General features: G+C 39.6%; 2 protein-coding genes across 4 annotated transcripts in view; one reads left to right on the plus strand and one right to left on the minus strand.

Moving 5' to 3' along the window:
* The window catches only part of PARP14 (poly(ADP-ribose) polymerase family member 14), a 39,988-nt gene extending 32,649 nt beyond the window's left edge, over nt 1-7,339 (plus strand). For 2 of the 3 annotated variants that reach the window (XM_073894316.1, XM_073894328.1), the window contains 4 exons: nt 470-603; nt 3,994-4,168; nt 4,508-5,986; nt 6,208-7,339. In XM_073894316.1, the coding sequence (XP_073750417.1) occupies nt 470-603; nt 3,994-4,168; nt 4,508-4,797 (599 nt within the window). In that variant the 3' untranslated portion in view covers nt 4,798-5,986; nt 6,208-7,339. Of the gene's footprint in view, nt 1-469; nt 604-3,420; nt 3,630-3,993; nt 4,169-4,507; nt 5,987-6,207 lie in introns of those variants that run through there. The other variant, XM_073894319.1, reaches the window with a different exon arrangement.
* A 2,824-nt stretch (nt 7,340-10,163) lies between these two features.
* The window catches only part of HSPBAP1 (HSPB1 associated protein 1), a 61,297-nt gene continuing 50,482 nt past the window's right edge, over nt 10,164-20,978 (minus strand). Inside the window, exons 6-8 of the mRNA XM_025875310.2 lie at nt 20,500-20,583; nt 10,921-11,031; nt 10,164-10,793 (exon numbers count right to left, since the gene is read on the minus strand). Coding sequence (XP_025731095.1) covers nt 10,254-10,793; nt 10,921-11,031; nt 20,500-20,583 — 735 coding nt within the window. The 3' untranslated portion in view covers nt 10,164-10,253. The remainder of the gene's footprint in view (nt 10,794-10,920; nt 11,032-20,499; nt 20,584-20,978) is intronic.

Here is a 20,978-nt window from a genome sequence, read left to right on the forward strand (position 1 = left end):
ATGCAGGGAAGAATAATGAAAGAATAGATGTGGAGGGCCCTGTGATGGTGAGGAGTTCTGGCAAAAATTCACACTGTTGTAACAAGACCATCATAGGGAAATAATCAACTGTTAAATTATTAAATTATGACAGCTTAGAGACTGAACAGAATATGCAGCTGAGTTATGCTACACCAACAATTCTCAACTCTGAGCATGATCAAAACTTGTTAGATGCGGGCACCCAGGTTCCACCCCTCAGAGAGTTTGATTCCGTAGATCTTTGGTGTTTTTCTTCACAAGCATTATGGTTGGTTCTGATGTAGGTTGTCTGTGGGCCACACTTTGAAAAACAAGGAACTTCTTGAACACAATGAGTTAGGAGATTGTAAGGTAAGAACGCAGATGATACTCGGTTCTTCAAAGCATACCAGGAATGTGCAGACGGCCTTCCCAGGTGTGTGGGAGTCCTCATATGTCCTCTTTGCAGTTAAGATCCCTGAGCACTGGAGTGATATGAAGCAGCAGGATGTCTGTGTGGTTGAGCTACAGCCTGGTCATGCAGAATATAACACAGTGGCAAGCAAGTTTAATCAGACCTGCTCACACTTCTACATAGAGAAGGTAAGGCTTCTGCTGACATGGAGTTTCTTAATGGTGGAAATAAGTGGTATCATGGTCCTGGATAAATACATAAATACATTTGCATTCATTTTCCACCCCCCCCCTTTTTTGGGGCCAGAATTAGAATATTCTACGGTAATCAGATTTTAGATTATAGATTCCACTCCTGTCACTATCATTACAGACACATTGAGATTGAGATCGTGTCAGTTATTACAACATGATATTAGATTGCAGTACGATATTAGAATACTAAAACCAGGTATTGACTCAGGGAGGAGCTGGTTAGTAGTGATCTTGAAGAGACAGCTGGTAGAAGTCTTCCCAAGAGGAGGAAATCTTTCCCCAAAGAGGAAACAGTAAGTGGCCCTAAAGAGGAAGGAAAGAGGAACATCCCCAGGATAAAAGGAAGTTCTCTTTCTCCGAAGGAGAAGCCACTCAGGAGTGCACCTATGGAGGCTGCTGGCAGCAAGAGCAACAGCTCCAAGAAAAAGGAAAAGTTCCAAAACCCAGCCCAGCAGGATTAAAATGGACATTGCCCCGCCCAGCCCTATAAAACGAATTCACAAGAATCCCTGAAGCAAAGTCATAAAAATACAAAGATAGAGCTTCAAGGTTCATTTGACAACTAGCAAACACCATAAAGAGACACACAGAGGCCCTCAGATCAGGATTGTGTGCTTCTGCCCCGCCATTCACAGATCAACAGTGCTTGCTTCCGGGATAAATCCAATAGTCCTCTCCTTGTTCATCTCCCTTATTTTGGCACCTTCCACTTAAAAAAAAAAAAAAAAAAAAAAAGATTTATTTATTTATTTGAGAGAGACAGGGCTCGGTTCCACGACCCTGAGATCACGACCTGACCTGAAATCAAGAGTCGGATGCTCAACCGACTGAGCCACACAGGTGCCCCTGGCACCTTTCACTTTTAAACATCACTATTGCTCTTTGAAATTATGTTCCCATTTGACCTCTGTGGCAGTATTATATTAATGCTTTCCTCTTTAGTTTTCCTTTCATTATCCTGGTTATCTATTTCTCCTCCAAATACCTAATCCTAGCTTTACCTGTAGGATTTATATTTTGGTCTTCTGTCTCTGCACTTCACTGGGAAAGTTTTTACCCTTCTTGGCGTCAGCTGTTTTTCAATGTTGATAGCTCCCAAATCAACATCACCAACCTGGATCTTTGATCAAGCTTTACAACATATTCCAGTGACCTAAAAAATCTCTGCTTGCACATCTAGCTGCTAAATCAATTTCCCAAACCTAACCCATCATCTCACCATTTCCTTTTCCTTCTGCACTTCTGTCCTTGGTCCACCACTTTCCGAGTAAAGCTAGAGATCTTTGGATGCCTTCCCTTCATCCATCATAATGAATTTGCCAATAAGGCCTGCATTTTCTTTTTTTGCAAACTTTTTTTTACTCCCTATTTCTGCCAGCACTCTGTTTATTCATGCAGTTAAACACATAATAACTCAAAAAGATTTGAAGTGTCTTACAAAGATATGTATCATACCTTCAAATAAAATAAATAGATGAAGAAAAATGGACAAAAAAAAAAGAGGGGAGGAAAAATAAGGTAATATAGAGGTATTGTCTGTTTACAAAAATATATAACATGAGTTTCTGGATAGTTACTAGAGGACCACAGGTTTGTTTCTGGGCTTCCTAGTAGACAAAGCAAAGAAGTGAACACCCAGCCTCAAGGTTCACTGCTTCCGTAAATCAGAAAGAAAACCATGTGATCAGTGCTGAGACTACTGAGAGATTTATCCTGTGAGTCAAGTGCTGGAGAATATCTTCAAAGTCATCCTCACAATAAATTCCACATCAGATTTTATACCACTGCTTTTATTTTTAACCCCTCAGTGTAAACCATTCGAGCAAACCAATTCTGAGGTACCAAGACAAAGTGATTCGAGTATGCAGCACTCTCGTGGGGGCTGGTTCTGAGATTTCAAATACCAAGCACAGTCATCCAGTAGTGACTGACTGGCCCATTTTGATGAGATGCCAAGTCCAGACTGAGCAGGACTGTCCAGTGGACCAGCGATGTCTGCAGGGGGCCCTGGAGGCTTGCCATGTGTTGGCAAATGGCCAGAGAAATGATTTCACTATTTTTTTGTAGTGGACCCTTTTTTCAAATAAAATCCTATGTGAAAGTCCAGTGTGTGAAACAGATAGAAGTAAAGCTACTTACAGCACTTCTGTGGAAACCCCTAACAGTGTGAAAACGCTAACAGGAAAAATAGGCGGTTATTATCCTCCACGACTGGTAGGACCTGTGACTAAGATTTTTAACATCCATAAACTTCCACATAGATTCAATAATTTTGCCACATTTGCCTTTTCTCTCTTGCTCCCTGGGTTTTTGCTGAAGCATTTGAAAGTAAGTTGCAGATATCATGACACTCCTGAATATTTTTGTGCGTATCTCCTAAGAATAAAGACAGTCTCCTAAATAATAACACTGCTATCCCATATAAGAAAATTTACGATAATTTGGTAATCTCTAATAGAATCCATATTTAAATTTCCCCAACTGCTTACTTATAACTCTCCCCTCTCCAATATGCATTTGGTCATTTTGTCTCCTCTGTCTCTTCCGATCTAGAATAGTACTCCTGCATTTTAAAAACTCATTTTTCATGATACTGAATTTTTAAGAGTTTAAGTCAGTTGTGTTATAGAATGTCCTACATTCTGACTCTGTCTTGTCTAGATTTTCTTTTCTTTTCTTTTTTTAAGAACTCAAGCAAGTTTGCTTACAGATTCTATATTTGTCTGATTCCTCCTGGGTCCTGCTATCCAGGACTCAAGGAAATTTCCACCACAGCCCTGGAGGCCACTTCCCAAAGAGGATGGTCAAAGCATGGACACTATGATCTGCAACCAGATCCCACCCCACCAGGATTCATGCCCCACTCTTCCAACTGGACCAGAGATTCATTATCATTAATTAACTCCCTTCTGGACTAGACCCTCTAGTGCTTCTCCCACCAGTAGAACATGGCTAACCAGGTAAACCAGTTCCCCAGAAGGACTTAGGAGACAGGCAAAGGGACCAAATGAGGTAGACAGCAACGAGAACAGCCAGTGAACTGAAGATAAAAAGCAGGCATTGGGGAGGCTTGGTTAGATCCTAAACACTGTTTGTTCTCATGTGGTGCATTAAAAAATGTTTAAAAAAATGAAATTAACATTCTTCCCAAGGTCTGTTTTTTGTGAAACACTGGATCTAAAAAGATTTGTGAATCAGAGAGGTGCCATCTGGCATTGAATTTGTTGTTTATTTTAATTTTTATTTATGAAAAATAATGGTCATATCTGTATCTTGCTAAAGGCTCTTGGCACCGACAGAATATTTCTCCTTGTTGATTTGCAGATTGAGAGGATCCAGAATCTAAATCTCTGGAATTGCTACCAAACAAAGAAGAAAACCATGGATGCCAAGAATGGGCATAAAGACAATGAGAAGCAGCTCTTCCATGGGACAGATGCTGACTCAGTGCCACATGTCAACCAAAATGGCTTTAACCGCAGTTATGCTGGAAAGAATGGTAAGGAAGCAAGTAATCTGGCTGCTCCAAATGGGGTGTCAGCTGCAGGAACCCAAACTGGCAAGGGACAGTGTGGATTGACTGCTTTGTATTCCTTCATGGTTGGTGGCCATGCTGCAGCCAGAGTTTCGAGGTTGGGCTCATTATGTTTCATCCCAGAAGGACTGACTGGCCCTCTAGGATGGCGAAATGACTTTTAAAAATTAAAAACACATGAAAAAAGTTTGAGGCTTTGGAGAGAAGAACTGGACATTATTTTAACAGTATTTGACATATTGGGTCAACACATCAGATTATAGACTAAATTGAACTTCTTAAAAATGTTTTTTCTCTTCACAGCTGTGGCATATGGAAAGGGAACCTATTTTGCGGTCAATGCCTGTTATTCTGCCAATGATATATACTCCAGACCAGACAGATATGGGAAAAAGCATATGTATTATGTGCGTGTACTTACTGGAACCTACACACATGGAAATTCCTCACTAATTGTGCCTCCTCCAAAGAGCCCTGAAAACCCTACTGACCTGTATGACACTGTCACGGATTCTGTGCAGAATCCCCATTTATTTGTGGTATTTTATGACTACCAGGCTTACCCAGAGTACCTCATTACTTTCACCAACTAACATTTTGGTATCCTTCCCAGAAGACATTGCTCGTCTATACATGCCGAGTTGTAAAACAAGTTTTGGATGTTTTTTCCTCTTAACAGCATTTTCTAAGATCAAAGGATCCTGTCACTGAAATCAGACTTTCTTCAACTTCTCCTTCATAACTGGAATGAACCTGCTCTTAAGAGCAAAACATTTGAGAATTTACATCAGATAACTTAGTTACAACTGTGTGTCCACAACCGTGGACATCCAATCTGTAGAAGGAAGGAACAGATTTGTGTTTTCGGGAAGGAGAGAATATGTTCATCTTAAAGGCAGAGGGCACAGCTATGCCATTTCAGCTGCTGCTGAAGGAGACAGTTGGTGTATCACATCAGGACGCCATACTCCCATAAGGAGCACAGTATTACTGAGTGGGTAGGACTGCTGATTTCCCTGCAGCCGGGGATGGTGTCTCTCTCTTTTTTTTAATCCCTGGCCTAAGGTCTATGCCTGATGTAAATAGATGCTCCAGAAACATTCCATAAACCAACTAAGAAGGAAAAAGCCTAGTCAGACTCTGACTCAAAGTAGGAGCCATCTCTTTAATATTCTTGACGTGCCACTTTGCCTTAAATTGAACAGATTCCGTGACAGGGAACTCTGTTCTTCACGAACTGAACCATGACAATGTGGGACAGCTCCAGTCAGGGTTCTGTGCCCTGCACAGTTCACGGGCTGTGGTCTAGCTTGTGGCCCATGGGAATTGGGTCCCATGGACTTGTGCAGCACAGCAGTCCTGGCTCCACTGGTCCTTTTCTATGTTGACCCCAAATCTGCCTTCATCTAACTTCTGTTGGTCTTAGTTCTGCCCAGTGACAACAGTGGTATACTTCCAGGGTGAAACCCTTTACTATGTTAAGATTAAGTGAATTCTAATGTTATTAAATAGCATTATTTTCCTTGGCAGTCTAGCTTTTGGTGATTTTAAAGACTTGTGCATAAATAAACCAAAGGAATTAAGCAGCCATATTGCTAATTTGCTAGCTCAGTGTCTGTTATAGTAAAGTGTTGGTTTTTTGAAAAATTTTCCCCAGATAAATTTCAGACACGATTTATTGAGTGCCTAGATTGTACCAGGTAATATAATAGGTGCTTTCACATATTTATTTTATTCCTCCAAACAACCCTGTCAGGTAAGAATCATATCCCCATTTTAAAGGTGAGGAAACTTGGGGCGCCTCGGTGGCTCAGTCGGTTAAGCGTCTGCCTTTGGCTCGGGTCATGATCCCAGGGTCCTGGGATCGAGCCCCGCATCGGGCTCCCTGCTTGGAGGGAAGCCTGCTTCTCCCTCTCCCGCTCCCGCTCCCCCTGCTTGTGTTCCCTCTCTTACTGTCTCTCTCTCTGTCAAATAAATAAATAAAATCAAAAAAAAAAAAAAAGGTGAGGAAACTTGGGCATCTGGGTGGCTCAGTCTGTTAAGCGTCTGCCTTTAGCTCAGGTCATGATCCCAGGGTCCTGGAATTGAGCCTTGTGTCGGGCTCCCTGCTCAGTGGAGCCTGCTTCGCCTCCCTCTGCTGCTTGTGCGCACTCTCTTTCTGTCAAATAAATAAATATAATCTTTAAAAAAAATAAGTAATAAAGTTGAGGAAACTGACGCTCAGAGTGCAAGAAGCTTCCTTGCCTGGGGTCACCTAGGTAGTAGCCCTCAGAGACCAAAACCCAATCCTGATTCCTGTGTCACCAAGTCCTTTGCTCTTCCCACCACAGAGCATGGCCACTAGACTAATGTTGCCATTTCAGGAACATCCCAGGTAGTCTATGAATGACCGTCGTATTTCCTTGGCTTTTTCCTTCTGGCTTTGGTTTCCATTAGAGTCTCTTCATTTGGAGCTCTGTAGGCCAAGAGGCTAGAGCAGATGCCCAGTGCAGATGGTGCACTTGAACACTAGGGGGTGTCGAGAGGAGGTTAAAGGCGTTCTTCCTTGGCTGCTGTGAACTACTTGCTTCAAGCACAGGAGGTTGAGGGGGCCACAGTTCCGCTTCATTAACAGACATCCTGAAATTTTTTTCTTGCTCTTGCTGTTTGTTTTTTTTTTTAAGATTTATTCTTTTGAGAGAGAGAGAGAGAGAAGGGGGAGAGGTGGAGGGAGAGAATCTCACGCTGACTCTCCGCTGAGTGGGGAGCCTGTTGCAGGGCTCCATCCCAAGATCGGAAGATTATGACCTGAGCTGAAATCAAGAGTCAGACGCTTACCTGACTGAGCCACCCAGGCGCCACTGTTGCTGTTTGTTTTTTAAATGGATTGGCAAAGACCCCTTATTGCTTGGGAGTGGCTTCCCAGCCACTGGCCTCTGAGCTCAGACTTGACAATGAACGTAAGAAATAAAAGGGAGAGACCTGCTCTCTGATTTGCTCTTGTTCTCCAGTGGTTTGGTTAACTCAGGGCAAAGCTGAATATCAGGGTGTATTGCACCAAAGTGTAATGATCCAGTCAGTAAATGTTATAGTTATCCTCAGTCTAAAGAAATATATGTCACTTACCTCCTTTTTGAATAAAATACTTGGAAAATACATTTGGTGGTAAACCTCTTTATCCTTAAGGGCATCTACATACAGGAGAGCTTGATGATAAAAACAGGCCACTGCTGATAAAAGATTACAACTAAACAGGAGAGCATCAGGGGCCTCCAGAGTGTTAATAGTATTCAGCTCAAAATTACAGTAAGGGCACAGTACAGGTTTAGTTTAGTAAATTTGAAGGGCAAATTGACTCCAACAGGAAGCTCCTGCTAAACCAAGCCCACTTCAAGACTGTGATGGGTCTTGGGGGTTTCCTCTAGGGTCAGAGATTCTTAAACATTTTTGGTATTTGAATCACTTTAGCTGTTTGCTGAGCTAGCAAGTTCTGGCCCATCCTAAAGGAGTCAGGTTCTGTAGCTCTAGAGGGGTGCCTAGAAATGAGCATTTTCAGCAAGCACCTCAAATGATTCTGATATCCTGATACTCAGAACCGCGTATGACTTTCATGGCTCCAGAGACTTTTGCCTTCACGGGTCCCTTACTCCATAAAAAGTAAAAAAGTATTAACAATTACATTTTGCAACTGCATTGATACAAACATGAATGCAATGAAAGCTGGATTATATGTTTTTTTCTATTATTATTTCAAAAGAAACTAAAACATTTTGGGGCCCCCGGAAAGCTCATGGGCCCCAGCCACTGTACCAACTGGATAGGTCAGCCTTGCTGATACCTGGATATGTTAGGTGCAATGCTGAGCCATATTCTTTTTTTTTTTTTTAAAGATTTTATTTATTTATTTGAGAGAGAGAATGAGAGAGAGCACAAGAGGGAAGAGGGTCAGAGGGAGAAGCAGACCCCCCGCTGAGCAGGGAGCCTGATGTGGGACTCGATCCCGGGACTCCAGGATCATGACCTGAGCCGAAGGCAGTCGCTTAACCAACAGAGACACCCAGGCGCCCCTGAGCCATATTCTTAATAGAAATGTTTGTAGTTCTTATATTCTCAGTGTGAGCTGAGCTGGAACCCACTGCCCCACCCAGAAGTGGCCCAGTCCTGGAAGCAGGGGAGAATGAGCCTGTATTCTTCAATGCCTCTGGCTTCTGCAGGGTCAAAGTATTTATCTAATAATTTCACTCACACAGGCTTGCTTATCTGAGAAGTGCAGAATGAAATGGGACCCGGCTCCCTGAGTGCCTGATGGTCTCCCCCTTTTACTATCTTTCCTCACTGCCATAATCCCCTTCACAGATAGCCAAGGTCTCCATCTTGATAAAATCAGGAAATTATCTCCCATCACCCATTTACACTTAGAAATCCCTTCATACCAATGTCTTAACTCTCTTCCCAGGTCTCTGCATGTCAAAGACTGTTACCTCCAACTGAATTAAATGCTTTGTTTCAGAATGTCCTTCAAACTTTTGTGACCCCAAACTTTTGTGACCCCACCTACATGAGGACATGAAGAAATACATTTTATATCACACACAAATATAACTGAAAAGTTCTATGAAATATACTTATCCTAAAAGAAAATACTTTTCCTGGAAAATTTCATGAAATAATACACTTACTAATGATTCACTGAAATCACCTATTCTATTTCACTTTTTAAAAATGCTGGTCTTACCCACTATATTGATTTTATGACTTACTAATGGGTCACAACCTACAATTTGAAAAACAGTAGTCAAAGGAGTAGCATATGTAAAAGATATCTGAAGATAAAGATATGTCTATTTCTGCAATAAAGATCTACCTACTAAGGGGACCAGGCACCTTACCCTTGGCCACAACATCCTCTACCCCAATGTATTTGATGGAGCGTTGCGAACAAGTTCTTCCTTTTATAATCCACTCAGCCAAATATTTAACAAGCCCCTACCATATGCTGGAACTCTGATCAAGGCTCTGCGAACACAATACTAATCAAAGCAAAGTCCATACCCCCATGGAGTCACATTCTGGTTGGGGTAAACAATAATCAAATAAATAGGTAAATCAAATAAATAGGTATATTGTGGTCAACTGGCAGTAAGTGCTACAGATTTCTTCCAGACCCTTCTTTTCCTGGGCATGTTCATATAACACCTCTCTCGCTGCTAGAAGGCATATATTTTCTTTGGATGTACTGATACCCTGAGTCTGAAGACTGACAAGGATGGAGTCAGTAGTCAATTCATCTTAAAAGATTACTTTTCTTACCTTTTGTTATGTATTTGTTTCACAAATGGTTACTCCGAGATCCATATGCTTTTCTAATTTTAAATTCTTACTTAGACAGTAATGGTAATAATTATCCCCAGATCTTCTTGCAAATGTAATGAGAGTAGGCTCAATTTCACTAGACCAAACCTTTAGTCCGTTGCAGGAGCCTGTAACATCCGGTGCTTTTCCTTCCCAGGACCAGTGTTCCTAGATGTCTCAGTTCCTTCCATAAGGAGACCTTATACTGGACCCCCACCTACTTTTTTCCTGACTGGTATCCTGCTCTGGATGACAGAACTCTGCGGGTGTCACAAGTGTAATCAGTCACTTCAGCTCAAGGCTAGAATCCACCCAATGGATGCATTAGGCCAAGGGTTGGCAAACTTTCTCTATAAGGGGATAGATAGTATTTCCAGCTTTGCAGGCCACACTGTCAGGCCGACCTCTGCTTGAGACTGCTGAAGAGATTACTTTCTGTTGAGAACACCTGGGGCTTACATTTGAGATAGGCTGAAAGGATCAGATGGGAGAGGAAAAGCAAAGTCACTGAAGAAAGAAGGCCTAACAACTAAGAGCGAGCCAGTTTGGCCAAAGAGTAATGTTCATGAATGAAGGTAGCAAGAAACTGAAACACATTTAGGTAAGAACAAGGGCATTTATAAGCACGTGCAAATTAACTTTTTGCTCTGCCATCTTTTATTTAATAATCATACTACTCAAAAAATATTTTTAAAGTATTATTTTAAAAGTCATTTCCTTAGAACCACAAACTTCTTCCTTGTATCAGAAGTTGTGCCACTATCCTGGTTACTTGTGGATTCACCAAGCAGTCTAGCAAGTCATCTGTAGAAATGAATGTTTGAGAAGGAGCCATACTACTATTTGAAGAGATTTGTTCCACAATTGCATCCTCACTTTTACTCATCATTCGCTGCCTCTTGGTACAATGCAATTTTCCAGAGTGTTCTCCATCTTCGCCAACAAAGTCTTTACCATCACCTTCAAATATGCCTCCTCTCTCTGAGGGTAGTTCTTCAGAACCCAGTATTACAGGAACCAGATCAGGGCCAAAGGGACTCGCTGCCTCCTGTTTTCCCATTCCCAAGAGTAAGTCCTGGCCACCTGTTTGTCCCACCTCCATGTGATTGTGCACATCTGATCCCTCCTTTTTCATGTCCTCTCTGTTTGTTCTCAGTGCTTGGATTTCTACTACCTTAGATGTTCTGTAATGATCAAAAAGGGCAGAAACGGCTCTATTTAAGTAGCGACAATTGACTTCATGGGATGTTTCCTCAACCTAAGAAGAAAGAAAAACTCTTTAGAATGGATATATGCACTTATATAAGTTAGAAAACGAATGTTCCAGCCAGGGTTGATTGATCACAGGAAACTAACTGCCATGATGCACACCAGAAGTGGCCCACCTCGGTTGGGTTTAACCAAGCTCTGGTATTGTGTGGATCCTCTGCAGTCTTCAGGGCACACACAAGCATGCGTGTGATTGCCTCTTCTACCCGGGCCTGGTGGTCCTCTTCCTGAGTCAAGATTAAAAAAGCATATTGTTTTCATTTGTCACTATATATCATGGCTTAAAACAGAGTAGAGTCTCTATCAATTGTGTATCCTGTTCTCTTATTAATACAAGCTTTGTTAGAGAAGGAATGAATATATTGTTGGAAGACCACAACTTTTACATATTCACTATCACCTCTCATCTAGAAGAGATGAATATTTCACCGACCACATTTAAATTTTATCCTGTCTGTAAGACATAGGCCTTAAGTATGAGCTACCTTGTGGTGTTTCTTCCAATCTTTTCCATTTGTTGACATGTTTAAAATTTTTTTTAAAAAGCACAACATACAGAGGAATAATACCTATAGAATTTGATAAGCTAATTTAGGAATGGAAGAAAAATTATAATAAACATGCTTGGCCAAAAGAATGAAATGGCTAAAAATCCAAATATTTTTTTTAAAGAAACAATAAGCATAAACTAGAGCATTAATAATAGATTACATGAAAATCAACTTCTGTTCATCAAAAGGCAACAAAAGGAAAAAACCCAACCAGAATTTTGTAACACATAAAACTGATACAAGGTTAATATCCAGGATATAGAAAGAATCTACACACATCAATAAGACAAACAATCCAATTTTTTAAAACGGGCAAAAGACATGAAGACATGCATTTCAAAAAAAGAGCAATCACATGACTAATAAATATGAAATTATGCTTAACCTCATAAATAATCAGGGAACTGCAAATCGAGAAACTGATGAAATTGGCAAAAGAGAGACTGATAATTCCAAGTGGTAGAGAAATGTGCACTGACAGACTCACTGATGGTGGGAGTGCAAACTGGTACGGCCATTTGGAAAACATGTTGGCGTTACCTTGTAAACTTGAGTATTGTACATCCTACAGACCAGCAATTCTACTCCCAGAGAAATACATATTCTTTAGAGAAACTCTTGCACTTTTGTATAAGAATATTCTATTTATAAAAGCAAAAAATTGGAAGCGACTCAATCATCCATCAACAAAGAACCAATAAATTGGGGTACATTAATACAAGAGAATATCATACCACAGTGAAAATGAATGAAATCCCCATGATAAGACACCACTTCACACCAGTATGGCTCTCATAAAGAAGACAATAAAAGTGTTGGTGAGGATGTGGAGAAGTCAGAATATTCACACGTTGCTGGTGAGAATGTAAATGGCTTTGGAAACAGCCTGGCAATTCTTCAAAAGGCTAAACACAGAGTTGCCATATGTGATGGTTAATTTTATTAGTTAACTTGGTTAAGTTAGTTGTTTGGTCAAACCCTAGTCTAAATGTTGCTGTGAAAACACTTTGTAGATGTGATTAACCTTTACAATCAGTTGACTTTAAGTAAAGGAGATTATCCTCAATGATGTAGGTGGACCTCAGGTGAAGGCCTTAAAAGCAAAAACGAAGGTTTCCTACAGAAGGGATTCTACCTCAAGATTCTAATAGAAGTCCTGAGTGAGTGGGTCTCTAGTCTGCCAGGCATCCTACAGATTTCAGACTCCACACTGCAACTTCAACTCTTGTCTGAGTTTCCAGCCTACTGGCCTGTCTTTATGATCCATTATTATACCATAGGATCCAGAAATTCCACTCCTAGATGAACACACGAGAAAATGAAAACATATGTTCACATAAAAACTTATACACGAATGTTAATTGCATTATTCATAATTGCAAAAAGTAGACACAACCCACATGTCCGGCTGATGAGTAGATAAACAAAATGTGGTATAGTCATTCAATGGAATATTATTCAGCCATAAAAAGGAATCAAGTACTGATATATGCTACAATAGATGAATCCTGAAAACATATAATGCTGAGTGAAGGATGCTGGCCACATAGTCTATGATTCCAGAACTGGCAAATCTATAGAGACAGAAAATAGGTTGGTGATTGTCTATGGCTACAGAGGAAAATGGGGGAGCAACTACTCATATATAAGGGTTTTTTTTTTAGGTTGATGAAAATGTTCTAAAATTGATTGTAGTATGATTGCATAATTCCTGAATATACATATAATTTCTGAACTGTACACTTTATTGTTTTTCCACAGAGTATTCAAATGCATTTATTTGGGATCTTAAAATAGTTCTAGTCCATTTGCTTAACAGGCTTTTAAAAAGCTGCATCTGTTTAAAGCTAGTAAAATTTTAAAGAAGTAAAATTCCTAGAAGCTCTCAAAACCTCTAAGAAATTTTTTTTAATTGAAGTATAATCAATGCACAATGTCCCATCTGTTTCAGGTGTATGACATCAGGATTCAACAGCTCTATATACTATGCTGTGCTCACAAGCTTAGCTCCCATCTGTCACCACACAACATTCCTGCAATACCACTGACTATATTCCCTCTGCTGTACCTTTCATCCCTGTGACTTATTCATTCCATAACCGGAAGGCTGTACCTCCCACTCCCCTTCATCCAGAAAGGAGTGGGGGGGGGGGGAATGAGCAAAATTATACTACTACAAATATGTTACATATACATTATTTTATAGGTATAAATAAAATGAAAAACATAATAATGGAAAAATTACTAGAGCAAGAGGAAAGCCTTTAAAAATTAACAAAAAAAAATTTTTTTTAAAGATTTTATTTATTTATTTGACAGAGAGAGACAGCGAGAGCAGGAACACAAGCAGGGGGAGTGGGAGAGGGAGAAGCAGGCTTCCCGCTGAGCAGGGAGCCCGATGCGGGGCTCCATCCCAGGACCTGGGATCATGACCTGAGCCGAAGGCAGACGCTTAACGACTGAGCCACCCAGGCGCCCAACAAAAAAATTTTTTTAAGTTTGGAAAAAATACCAATAAAATAAACATATTTCAGTACTAAAAGAATAAGGAGAAATATTAAAAGAAAAAGATTAAAAAAGGCACAATTGAGAAGAATTGAGAATATACTTTATCCTCTGGAATATGTTAAAATAGAATCTGCACCACTTTAACAGAGAAGAGATGAAATTTGCACCACCTGAACAGAACTAGAATTTCTACTTTTTCCCCAAATCTATGTGACTTGTGACAAGAATACCAGAATCAGGATTTACATTGAGTTATTGTATCGAATATGGTAGGTTTTATTTATTTTTTTAAAGATTTTATTTATTTGACAGAGAGAGAGAGACAGTGAGAGACGGAACATAAGCAGAGGGAGTGGGAGAGGGAGAAGCAGGCTTCCCACGGAGCAGGGAGCCCGATGCGGGGCTCGATCCCGGGACCCTGGGACCATGACCTGAGCCGAAGGCAGATGCTTAACGACTGAGCCACCCATGTGCCCCAAATATGGTAGATTTTAAAACTTAAGGGGTTTTGGAGTTACATTTGGCAACAAGAAAAAATTATGGTTCAGTGCTTGAAGAGACAAGGATAAAAGCAACACATGACAGGGAAAATATAATTACTCAGCTCCTAGTCTGCATTCCAGTTTTTCAAGGAAGAATGAATGCTCTTTAAACTGTGACGTATGCAGAAGTTAAAGAACAAGAGTCCTGGTTTGGCGAAGGACAGAAATCATCCATTTTAAGTCAGCATCAAGTCCTTAGGTACCAAATTTATAAGTACTACCTCATAACTTGTTTTTACTCAATGACACCAATCCTTTGGAAAATTCTGTGAGAGACAGCTGAAAAAAATGGCATAAAACAAGCTTCTAAAAAGACCATAGTGAAGGCTTTCAGACTCTTGAGGCCAGGTAAATTAAAATCTAAATAAAATATGAACAAGTGGTATTCTACAGTACACTAAGAAATAATACATCACAACCAAGTGGGATTTGTTCCAGAAATTAAGGATGGTTCAATCAATACTAGGCAATCCATTGATTTAAGTTACTCAAATACCAGATATTTACTAAAGAGGAATATTATATATGATCATTTCCATCAGTGCTTAAAAGGCATTCAATAAAATTTGACACCTTTTCTGGATAAAAAAAAAAAAAAAACCCAAAAAACAAAAAAAGTAATGAATTGACAGATACTTAACATGATAAAATACACAAATCCAGCATTTTACTTAAAGAAAAATCACTAGAGGGGCACCTGGGTGGCTCAGTCAGTTAAGCGGCTGCCTTTGGCTCAGGTCATGGTCCCTGACAGCCCATGTCTGGCTCCCTGCTCAGCGCAGAGCCTGCTTCTCCCTCTCCCTTTGCCTGCCACTCTATTTGTGCTCTCTATCTCTCTGTCAAATAAATAAATAAAATCTTAAAAAAAAAAAAGAAAAATCACTAGAGATTTCTCTCTAAAATCAGAAAAAGACAAGGATGCCCACTATCTCCATTATTATTTATTATTGATCTAGAGGTATAATTAGACAAAGGAAAATAAGACACAGGAAAGCAAATTGGAAAGGAAGAGGTAAAAGTATCTTAATTTTCAGATAATCTGAGAGAAATCTGAAAACCCAAGAAAAGTCAATAAAAAAATCACCACACTGGAGAAAATAATTCAAATTAACACAAAAATCAATAGCCTTCATATATACAAACAATATCCACTCAGATGCTATAATGGAAGAGAAGACCCACCTCACTTAACCATAGCAGCCAAAAAAGATGAAATGCCCAGGAATAAACCTTTAAAAGAAATGTGCAAATCCAATGTGAGGAAAACTTTAAAACACTCCTGGAACAAAGAACTAGACTTGGATGAAAAGAAAGGTATCTCATTGCTGGATGGGACAATTCAACACCATACAGCTCATATAAAATTTAATATAAATAGAATAAAAAATATCAATCTTTTTTTCCCCTGAAGCTAGACGAATTGATTCTAAAGATCATACAAAAAAGAAAAAAAAATTCAAAAAGAGCCAGGAAAAGAAAAGGTTTCTGGCCCTACAGATACTAAAAACATTCTATAAGACCTCTCTAAATAAAACAGGGTGGAAGTATTGAAAGAATGTGAAGAAAGGCCAGTGGAAGAAACAGACCCCAAGTACACATAGATATCTAGTATATGATTAAGGCAGTATTTCAAATCACCACAGAAAAGACGGACTTTAAAATAAATGATATCCCTGACAATTCTATTGTCATTGGGTAAAAATAAAAATAGATCTCAACCTTACACCATACACTAGTAAAAACCTCTAAATGGATGAGAGACCCAAACGTAAAAAAATGAAACAATCCAAACTAAAAGAAAACATTGGTGAATTCCTTTATGATCTGAAAGAGGGAAAGGTTTTTCTAGCTATGATTCTAAAATCAGAAGCTAAAAAGTTCAACAACACATCCTGGTGGTGAGGCTGTGGAGGAAAGCAGCACACTCATATGCTACTGATGGAAATGCAAAATGGCACAATCACTGTGAAGTGGAATTTGGCAAAGCCTAACAAAATTAAAGCGAACTCACTTTTAAGACTTTCCCCAAAGACACTCTTCCAGCAAATACAGAACAACATATGCACAAGGTTATTCACTGGCATTATTTCTAATTACAAAAGATTAGAAATAACGCTACATCCATCCACATGGGAACCAGGGAATAAAGGATGGGGCATCCATATAGTGGGATACTACACAGCTGTTGGAAAGAAAGTGAAAATTTCTCTGTACTATTATTTGTCAAATTCAGAATAGTATTGTAATGTGAAGAAAGCAGGGTGCAGAACACTAGTTTCTTACTTTCTGTGTAAGAAAGGAGAGGAAATATGAATGACTATGTATGAACAAGCATATGAAACAAATATATAAAAGTTTATATTCTTATTCACATATAAAGTCATACATATATTTATTTACTTAATTATTTACATATATGTTTACAAAGAAGACACACTAGAATGACAAACTAAATGAATAAAAACAGAGCCCTGTGGTGGGGTAGTAGGGGGTGGGGGGGGGGGGGGGGGGGGGAGAGTGATGGAGTGGAGGAGACAGAGATGAAAAGGAGACTTCTCTATAAAAGAGACTTTTAATATCATTTTAACAAGTTAAATGTTTTACATATTCAAAATATTAAATGAAGTCAAAATAGGAAAAAAAGTAAATCCTAATGCTGAAAACAAACCTACCTAAAATTAGTAACATACCCACAAGTGAAAAGAATCCCTTCACAATGATTTCTGAACACAGTACTTTGTAGCCCCTTAGCGGGATATAGTCTAACGATAAAAAGGATCACAAAGAAATCTTAAACTTTATTTGCAAGTTTATAATTAGTAATAATAATATTGGAATTCTGGAATTGTAAATTTGACATCTTAAAAAATATATAGGTGGGGCACCTGGGTGGCTCAGTCACTTAAGTGTCGGACTCTTGATTTCGGCTCAGGTCACTATCTCAGGGTTGTGAGACTGAGACCCGCATCAGGCTCTGCCCTGGGCATGGAGCCTGCTTAAGATTCTCTCTCTCTGCCCTCCCCTCCAAAATATATATATATTATTTATTTATAATATTTAACATTAATATTAATTGTTAATTAATATTAATAATTAAATAATTAATTTTAAAGAGACAAATTTTATTTATTTAAAGAAAATAAATTTTTAAAAATAATTAATATTAATATTAAATATTTAAATATTTATATATATTGCTATATTCTCCTATATATATACATATATGTATATATGTATATATATATATATAGGAGAATATAGCAAATAAGTAGATGTTACTGTTAGGATTGATCCTGATTTTCAGTGTAAGAGAAGAGATAAAAATAATAAAATAAATAAAAATAAAAATACAGAAACAAGGAAAAAATCTATAATATTAACCTTGAATTAGAACTATAAATATATCCATTTCTATCTATCTATCTCACATTCTAGCTTTATCATTTATAGGTCTGGAAACAGCAACATGCCAATAGCAATGAACAACAGCCTTAGAGCCCCAATCTCAGTTTCTAAATACCCTTCCCCACTAAAAGGAACCATGACCACCTGCAGAAATTATCAACCTCCAAGTTGGAAGCAGGGAAAGTCCAAGGCAATCCTGGGGTATCATCTTGTACTAGAAAGCAAGGATACATTACATTCCAAGACAAATGAGGACATATCAAAAGGGCACACGCTCGCTTGAAGGAGTTTACTAAAAACAGAAGAGAATCAAATTCAAAATGACCTTGGTAAGCTGGAATGCTCACCCCAATGAACATGATGAAAGCCAAGAGAGGGGACTGTGAAGTGTGGGATGTGGGTTTAAAGGACCAGCTTTACAGCTTCACAATGGAGGGCAACCTGACGTGGCAGCTGACCATGTGGAAAAAAGCAAGGATATTCTCGAGATGAGTATAAACCAAAGCAAGATAAGGTTCCTAAAAAAGCTAATGCAATATTCTAAGCAGCACTGAAGAAATTGAGGATCTAAATCATGTGAGGTAGAAACTTTATATTCCATGAACTGAGGCCTCCTGGTATTTATACATTAAGAGGGCTACTTTTTTTTTTTTTTGATGTAGTGTTCCATGATTCATTGTTTGAGTATAACACCCAGTGCTCCCTTCAGTATGTGCCCTCTTTAATATCCATCACCAGGCTAACCCATCCCCCCACCCCTCGCCCCTCTAGAACCCTCAGTTTGTTTCTCAGAGTCCACAGTCTTTCATGGTTCATCTCCCTCTCCAAGTTCCCCCTCTTCATTTTTCCCTTCCTACTATCTTCTTCTTTTTTTTTTTTAACATATAATGTATTATTTGTTTCAGAGGTACATGTCTGTGATTCATCAGTCTTACACAATTCACAGCGCTCACCATAGCACATACCCTCCCCAATGTCTATCACCCAGCCACCCCATCCCTCCTACCCCCCACCACTCCAGCAACTCTCAGTTTGTTTCCTGAGATTAAGAATTCCTCATATCAGTGAGATCATATGATACAAGAGGGTTACTCCTGACATAATAGTTCTTCCTCCTCAGAGCAGTTTCTGCCTTTAAACACTTCTCGTGTGCCAGGCACTAGATGAGATGCCACTGGAGTGGGTGCAGTTATAATCCCTATTCTGCAAGTGAGGAGACCTAGGCTTGATGAGATGAACTGACCATCCAGGTTTGACAGCTAACAAAGGCACAGACCTATAACTTAAACCTATATAGTTCCAAAGTCTATGATCAAAATGGTGAAGAGTCTGAAAAAAAAAAAGTCATATAAAAAAAACATCATTGAGGAAACCAGAGGTGGGGCACCTGGGTGGCTCAGTCGTTAAGCATCTGCCTTCGGCTCAGGTCATGATCCCAGAGTCCTGGGATCAAGCCCCGCATCGTGTTCCCTGCTCCGCGGGAAGCCTGCTTCTCCCTCTCCCACGCCCCCTGCTTGTGTTCCCTCTCTCGCTGTGTCTCTCTGTCAGATAAATAAAATCTTAAAAAAAAAAAAGGAAGAAGAAAAACCAGAAGTTTTGAGCCTGGGAAAGAAAAGTTTAAAGGGACACATAGAAGGTATCGTCAAATATTAGAAAAAAAAAATTCAGTATAGTTTCACAAATAATGGGTACAGTTACAAGCAGGCAGGTGATAGCTCCACTGTGTAACAATGAGAAGAGCTACCTTGAGAAGCGAAGCACCGTCAGGACTACCGTAGACATGACTTTGGACTGGGACTGGACTGTATCTTGACATTTGCTCCAACTACAATTCAGCATGCTACCAGTAGCTAAGTAACTGAGTAACTGAGTCCACTGATCTCCAGCCATACCACTCACCTAATCCCCAAGGGCTACACGTCTTCTTGAAGCCCAGATAGTGCAGCTTCCTGTTACAGTCTCCCTGATGGTCCACCTATGCCAAAGCCCTCCCCATTACCAAAGGGTAAGGAAAGCCCGAGGGGAGGAAGCAGCAGCCAAAGGGAGAGGAGAGATGCAATCAGGCTTTGGGTACAGGACAGCAGAGATGCCATCAAAGCCTCTGCCATCAAAGCCTCTGGTTAAAGAGGCACAGGTGCAATGAAAGCCCGGGTTGAGCCTCACTGGGCAGCCATGTTAGTTGTCAAGTAGAGCAGGCAACCGGGATTACACAGAGCATATTGCAGGGAAAAGGCCTTCTTCATTTCCTGGCAGAAATGAAATGATAAAATTCTAGCACTCAAAGACTCTACTTTGAGAAAAGGTAGAAGGCAGGACTGAGAATTGTGTAATTAGTAATAAGGGCCCTGAACCAAGAAGCAGTGAATCTCTAGCCCATCTGGGCGTGGACAGGACTGGCAACGTGGGACATACACGGCAGATCCAGACAGGCCCGACACCGTTCTCTTAACAATACCAGCTAAGGGACCAACAACAGGGCCCACGGTGTGCCATTAAAGGAAAGAGAATGGTGCATCACTGAAAATCCTAATTCCAACCTAAACACCCATTAACAGAGTACTGAATATATAAATTATAACATATCAAACCAAAGTAGTACTGGAGTATTAGTTAAAATTAATCACAAGTTTTATAGACAGGCTATATATATCTTAAAAGCAGGGATTACATTTATTAAAAAAAAAAGTACCAGCTCAATCCATGAGTTTATACTGACAGTGACAGGATCAATGGATTCTACGTAATGCCACCAGTGTCTGGGAACAAAAAGAACCTGAAAAGCAAACAAGAAGTAAGTTAGCAAAAGAATAGCACATTGGACTCTAATCGAAAATGCTAGGAATACATATGAATTTATAGCAATATTGCTATTGGAAAGGGAAACAAGAAAAAACAAAACAAAACTCACAATCCCTTTCTTTTTTTTATCCAACAAGTTCACATGCTCCACAAAGGATATCACCAGCTTCTCCAACTTCTACTCTCCTTAATCCTGGACCTGCTCTGCCTGCATCTAAATCTGAGGTTTAGGACTCTGAGATTCTAATTTTTTTCTCCTTTCCACTGAAAAATAGTTGTATGCATTCTGAGAAAGGGCATAGGTAAAACCAGAGGAAGTAGTTTGTCTTCTCACAGTGTAAAATTGAGCCAGTGAAGAAACAGTACATA

The sequence above is a fragment of the Callorhinus ursinus genome, unplaced genomic scaffold, assembly GCF_003265705.2.
Source record: "Callorhinus ursinus isolate GAN/ISIS: 27379988/994484 unplaced genomic scaffold, GSC_fseal_2.0 scaffold1, whole genome shotgun sequence".
NCBI lineage: Eukaryota > Metazoa > Chordata > Mammalia > Carnivora > Otariidae > Callorhinus > Callorhinus ursinus.